This window comes from Lactuca virosa, chromosome 8, assembly GCF_052849685.1.
Source record: "Lactuca virosa cultivar CGN04683 chromosome 8, Lactuca_virosa_CGN04683_v6, whole genome shotgun sequence".
Taxonomy (NCBI): domain Eukaryota; kingdom Viridiplantae; phylum Streptophyta; class Magnoliopsida; order Asterales; family Asteraceae; genus Lactuca; species Lactuca virosa.
Genome location: NC_136433.1, coordinates 85,985,031 through 85,991,148, shown reverse-complemented (window position 1 = coordinate 85,991,148; position 6,118 = coordinate 85,985,031). Strand labels below are relative to the sequence as shown.

General features: G+C 35.5%; 1 protein-coding gene across 1 annotated transcript; it reads left to right on the top strand.

Moving 5' to 3' along the window:
* Positions 1–913: 913 nt before the first annotated feature.
* Positions 914–1,878, top strand: LOC145133945 (E3 ubiquitin-protein ligase MPSR1-like). The gene has a single exon (XM_079068889.1). It carries the CDS (start codon positions 1,133–1,135, stop codon positions 1,769–1,771), a length of 639 nt encoding a protein of 212 aa, XP_078925015.1. The 5' UTR covers positions 914–1,132; the 3' UTR covers positions 1,772–1,878.
* The last annotated feature ends 4,240 nt before the right edge of the window (positions 1,879–6,118 follow it).

The window sequence follows — 6,118 nt, the reverse complement described above, 5'->3', positions numbered from 1 at the left end:
CTTTTCATTTTCAAAAATAGTATATAACATTCATTTCCATTTCCAAGAGCAATGTAAATAGCCTTTCGATCGAAAGAGTAAAGTTATGGTTTTCAAAACAGAGTATCAATCTGAAATCAACGAAAGTCTCAACGTAATAAACAATCGATGCGAATGTATAGTCACGTTGCGTTTTTGCCCCGCTCACTAAAATAACCTGAAAACATTTTTGTAAACAAGTGGACAAACATTGAACGTAACGAGTTTCCAAAATATAACATACTACACATAAAACTATTCCGTTTCAGCCCAACAACCTGTTTCACAAACAATGGCATATAAATATAGTCTGTATAACCTGTCTAGTCCATGCACCAAATATTATTTAAATTGAACGAGAGTAAGACTCCTTTAACCTGTGATGAAAATGAAGAAGATATGATTATTTACCTATAAAATTGATTTATATATACACCATCAAGTTTTTGAACATGTTATCAAAAACTTAAATTCAAGTGGGAAGTACTTGAAGAGCAATTATTATACGATTTTATATTTTTCTTTAATCATTAATGTCTTGAAGATGAAAAATTGTCCAGCCAACTTGATATATCGTGATCCGGTTTTTTTCACAAATCTAAAATCTCATTATACATTACATATTTTATATAAAAAAAATTATTCTATAAATTAAAAAAAATATAAAACATACATTCTAAAATTAAAATGCATTTTCCTTTGTAAAAACTATGAACAACGTGCCACGATAAAGTAAAAAAGAAATAAATAATTGATAATTGTACATATCCGAAATCATGCATGTAATATCAAATATGTATCGTTGATTAAGAAATCGAAGGCTAGAAACTTCTGTATCAAACGAAACCCACCACACTGGATTACTCCACCAAAAATATCATCCTTCATCTTATCCAACGCGTTAACCAAACCCCTTGGCGTATTATAGCAAAAACACCTGTCTACACACAGCATTCGAGATCCTTCTACACCTTTTTCCCCTTCGTTTTTAAGCTCTCCAAAAAATTCCCCAATTCAAATTAAGCTTCCACTTCTACTGTTCTTTTCAATTTTGATCTTTCTCAGTAAGCAGAAACACTCAAACACACACTAACCACTACGAATTTGTGCTCAAATGGCTTCAGAAGGAGAGCTATCAGTATCTCGTTTGATCGAGAGGCTCATGGAGATGCCTTTCCTTTCAGGCTTCACAACCACCAGGCCGGAATCGGATTCCAGTAACGATTCCGAACATCCGGATCATGAATCTACAGACAGTCGTCATCATCAGGGTTCGTCACTCGACCGGATCATCCTGATCAACCCGGTGACGCAAGGAATGGTGGTGATCGGAGGTGGTGCTACTGCTGGTTTCGAATCCCTGATGAACGATCTGATGAGGAAGGACGGACAGCCACCGGCGTCTCAAACGTCGATCGACGCCATGCCGACTGTGGAGATAAAAGGTACGGATGAAATAGAGAGTTTAGGGGGTGAGTGTGTGATATGCTTGGAAGAGTGGGGGGTTGGTGATGTGGTGAAGGAGATGCCATGTAAGCATAAGTTTCATGGTGGGTGTGTGGAAAAATGGTTGAAGATTCATGGGTCTTGCCCTGTTTGTAGGCATAAGATGCCTGTAGATGATTCAGATAAGAAAATTGGGGATGAAAGTGGTGGAAGAAGAAGAGAAATTTGGGTTACGTTTTCGTTTGCTGAAGCGAGATCAACAAGTGAAGAAGAATCAGTAGAATCAAATCAGCAGGAATCAGTGTAGTTTTGGATGAATTATTTTTGTGAATAAATCTTTGTACAAATGGTAAGGGCTCGATTGTTTTTTTCTTTACTGATTTCATGTGAATGCAAATGGTTGAGGATTTTACATGAACTTGCAATTAAAGTCATATTAAGAGTATTTCGATAATTTTAAGGGATAATGATTGAAAAGGTAACAAACTTTCAATTTTGTTCACATTTAATCACTAAATTTTTTTTCCTTATCTATTTGCCATTGAACTACTGAAACTGTTTATATTTTACCCTTATGATCTGTTGTTACCAGTCATAAGGGTAAAATGTGAACAATTTTAATAGTTCAGTGGCAAGTAGATAATAAAAAAATATTTAGTGACTAAATGTGAACAAAATCGAAAGTTTGTTTTCCTCTTCTAAAAAAGTTAAATGACTAAATGTGAACAAACTTATTATTATGTTTTAGCAAATTATTTATTTTTGTTAAAAACCCCGAAAAATATATTAAAAAAACGAAAAACTGAACCGAAATAAAAAAACCAATGGTTTGGTATTTTTCAAAATAAAAAATCATAATTTTCCAATTTGATTTTGGTTTTACAAAAATTCAACTTTCGGATTTCCACATCTAAATATCTCCCCCTTTTTATAATCGAAAAATGATTATAAACAAAAAAGGGAGTGAGAAAACGCTCAATTCGGAATTTTTCTATCCAAAATTCCCTCTTGTGACATTAGAGATAGAGAGACATGTAAACACCTCTATATAAAGTGAGTTCATACCAGATGTAGATGTGTGCTTGAGAGATGTAACATTGGGAGTGTTAGTGTATGTTAATTATGTATATTTAGATGTAGATCCTTTTTTGTAAACACCTTTCATAATCGAATGCATCTCTTAAACACCTAAATCATCATGTTCTTTGTGTGTTATTTAATTCTGCATGCCAAACCAATTGTCATAATTCACATCAGTGAGAATGGTTTATTTTTTTTTTGTAAAACCAAAATCAGATTGGAAATTTTGATTTTTTATTTTGGAAAATGTCAAACCATTGGTTTTTTATTTCGATTTTGGTTTTTCGTTTTTTAAAATATATTTTTGGGGTTTTGTTTTTTTTTATTTCATAGATTTCTTTATCAACAAATGTTGTTAGAATTTAACAAAAATAAATAATTTGCTAAAACATAATACAATAGGAAGTTTGTTCACATTTAGTCATTGAACTTTTTAAGAGGGAAACGAACTTTCGATTTTGTTCACATTTAATCACTAAACTTTTTTTCCTTATCTATTTGCCACTGTACTATTGAAATTGTTCACATTTTACCCTTATGACCGGTAACAACCGGTCATAAGGGTAAAATGTGAACAGTTTCAATAGTTCAGTGACAAATAGATAACGAAAAAAAATTTAGTGACTAAATGGGAACAAAGGAGAAAGTGTGTTACCCTTTCAAGTCATTATCACTAATTTTAACAATAATTGAAGTTCATGACTCATGGGTAGGCATGTACAAACCGGTTCATTTTTCAAACCGAACCGGTTCTTTAAACCGGTTCGGTTCACTCCCTAGCCAAGCAAAACCGGTTCAGCATCAAACCGGTTCACTCAAAAAATTAGTCGAACCTATCTAAACCGGTTACACCGGTTCTAAACTGGTTCGGTTCGGTTCTAAAATTTTGATGGGTTTTAGGTACAACAAATAAACTAGAAAAACAATTCCTAAGTTCACATGCAACCTACTTTGGATCTATGTTTTAACTATTGAACATATAACTTTGAATTGCAAAACAAGAACCCTAGAGGAGAGAGGCTAATTTCGAAATTAACAAACTAGGGTTTAGGGTTTACATACCTTTCAATTGTTATAGCAAACAATTGATAATCCTCTTGATCTTGATCTTGATCTTCTTGGAAGCTTAGCACCACAAATGTAATGCCTCTAATGGAATCACACCCAAGAACTAGCAAGAAGGAAACTTGGAGGAGAGAGGATGGAGAGAGTATGCAATTTCGGCCTTAGGGTTTCTTCCAAAGAAATCAGTCACCAAAAACATGAACCAGGAGGCTCCTTATATAGCTGAGGGATCTAGGGTTTAAGGGAAACCCTAGTTATCCTTTGCTTAGGGCCTAAGCAAACCCAAGGGCCTTATCCAAGCCCCTATGGACGAAATTATTAGGGTTTTCCCCTAAAGATTTCGTCCACCCTCTTCCAAGGAGGTTCTAGAGCCTTCCACTCAACTATTAGATAATTGCAAACTAGTCCCTGCACCTTATAATTAATTCTTTTAACCCCAAAATCAATTCTGATTAATTTCTGGCTAACAATTAATTAAACATAATGATTTCTAATTAATATATTAATCCATTAACATATTAATAAATCATTTATATATATATATTATATTAATTTATTAATCTTATAAATTAATATCTCTCCTTTCATAATTTCCTTGTCCAGTTGCTAGGTTGAGGGCAACCCAAAAGGACTGTGCTGCTGTCAATTCAAGTACATACCAATTATAGTTATGGGCTTAGACACCTAATCCAACAGTCTCCCACTTGGATAAGTCTGTAACTATAATTGCTAGTATGCCTTCTAAATTTGACCAGCAAATTGTAGCTTCCAAAAGCTGCTGCCGAACTCTGACCCAGTCAGTTACGTGTCCTAAGATAAGTGATCATATAACCCTTCGTTCTGCTTGATATCCCCAGACAAAAGACATGGAATGTAATCAATCTGTTTGTCCAGAATCTATGTTTCCCGATTCCTGATTTGTGATGATGTAGGACTTCTAATCGAACACATCAATTTAGTCCTGGCTGGGCCCAGCACATAAGTCAACACCAAATCATCGAGGGGCCCACAGATATCGCTTTTCCTGTTAGGGCAAAAGGAACGAATAAACGTTGACTCATATGCTTGTATCTTTTACTCATCAAATTATGCATGACAATACGTTTTATAACACCAAGTTACTGATGCGTTTTCGTATCACCAATGCACAACCGACTTGTAAATTACAACTCATATATCTTCGTTTCAAGATTATAAGATATTATCGTCTCAGTATTACTCGTGATGAATTCCATGAAGTAATACTCTGAGCGTGGGTTTATCCAATACTCAAATCTCAATTTCTGAGTACTCATGAACATTGCAGCAATTCTATTGCCATGTCTATCCTTAGACAATCTGCAATCCAATTCATGACAGTCTTAATTCACTACTTACTTCCAAGAGTACGAGCGACTGTGGAGTTTGAATAATCTCATTATTCAGGAAGTAAAACATGCAAAATATGAAACACAGTAATAAACAATTGACAAAAGGTAGTAGCCAAACTTATAAATAATACTTTATTATTTAATCACCAAAAGTCAATTACATTTACTTTGTTACAAGTTTCAAAAACTAATCTAACTACTAAAACTAATATCATCTTTCAGTCCTATGCTCCGAGCATGCTGAATATGCTTAGCCCTACTCAGACCCTTTGTGAGGGGATCTGCTGGGTTATCTTCAGATGACACCCTCTTTACTATAAGATGGCCTTCTTCAACTCTATGTCTAATGAAATGGTACTTTCTGTCGATATGTCTGGTCTTACCATGATCTCTCGGTTCCTTTGTCAAGGCAACCACTCCTTCATTATCGCAGAAGAGTTCCATAGGCTCCTGGATGGTTGGAACAACTCCGAGATCCCCGATGAAGTTCCTTAACCAAGCTGCTTCTTTCGACGCTTCACTTGCTGCAATGTACTCTGATTCACAAGTAGAATCAGCCACCGTATTTTGCTTGGAACTCTTCCAAGTAACTGCTCCTCCATTCAGTAAAAATACCCAGCCCGACTGAGAACGGAAGTTATCTCTATCCGTCTGAAAGCTGGCATCACTGTAACCATCTACTCTCAAAGTATCACTGCCACCAAGCACAAGAACCCAGTCCTTTGTCCTTCGCAAATACTTGAGTATATTCTTAACTGCTATCCAATGAGCTCTACCTGGGTTTCCCTGATAGCGACTGACCATGCTCAAAGCAAATGCCACATCAGGGCGAGTACATGTCATAGCGTACATGATCGATCCGACAGCGGAAGCATAAGGTACACGACTCATGTCATCTATTTCAACATCTGTACTCGGGCATTGAGTCTTACTCAATTTGGTATTGCTCTGGATAGGTAGCTCTCCCTTCTTGGAATTTTCCATACTAAACCTCTTTAGTACCTTATCCAAGTATGTGCTCTGACTAAGTCCAATTAGTCTCTTCTTTCTATCTCTCAATATTCTAATCCCAAGAATATAGGCAGCTTCTCCAAGGTCTTTCATTGCAAAACACTTTCCAAGCCAAGACTTAACCTCTT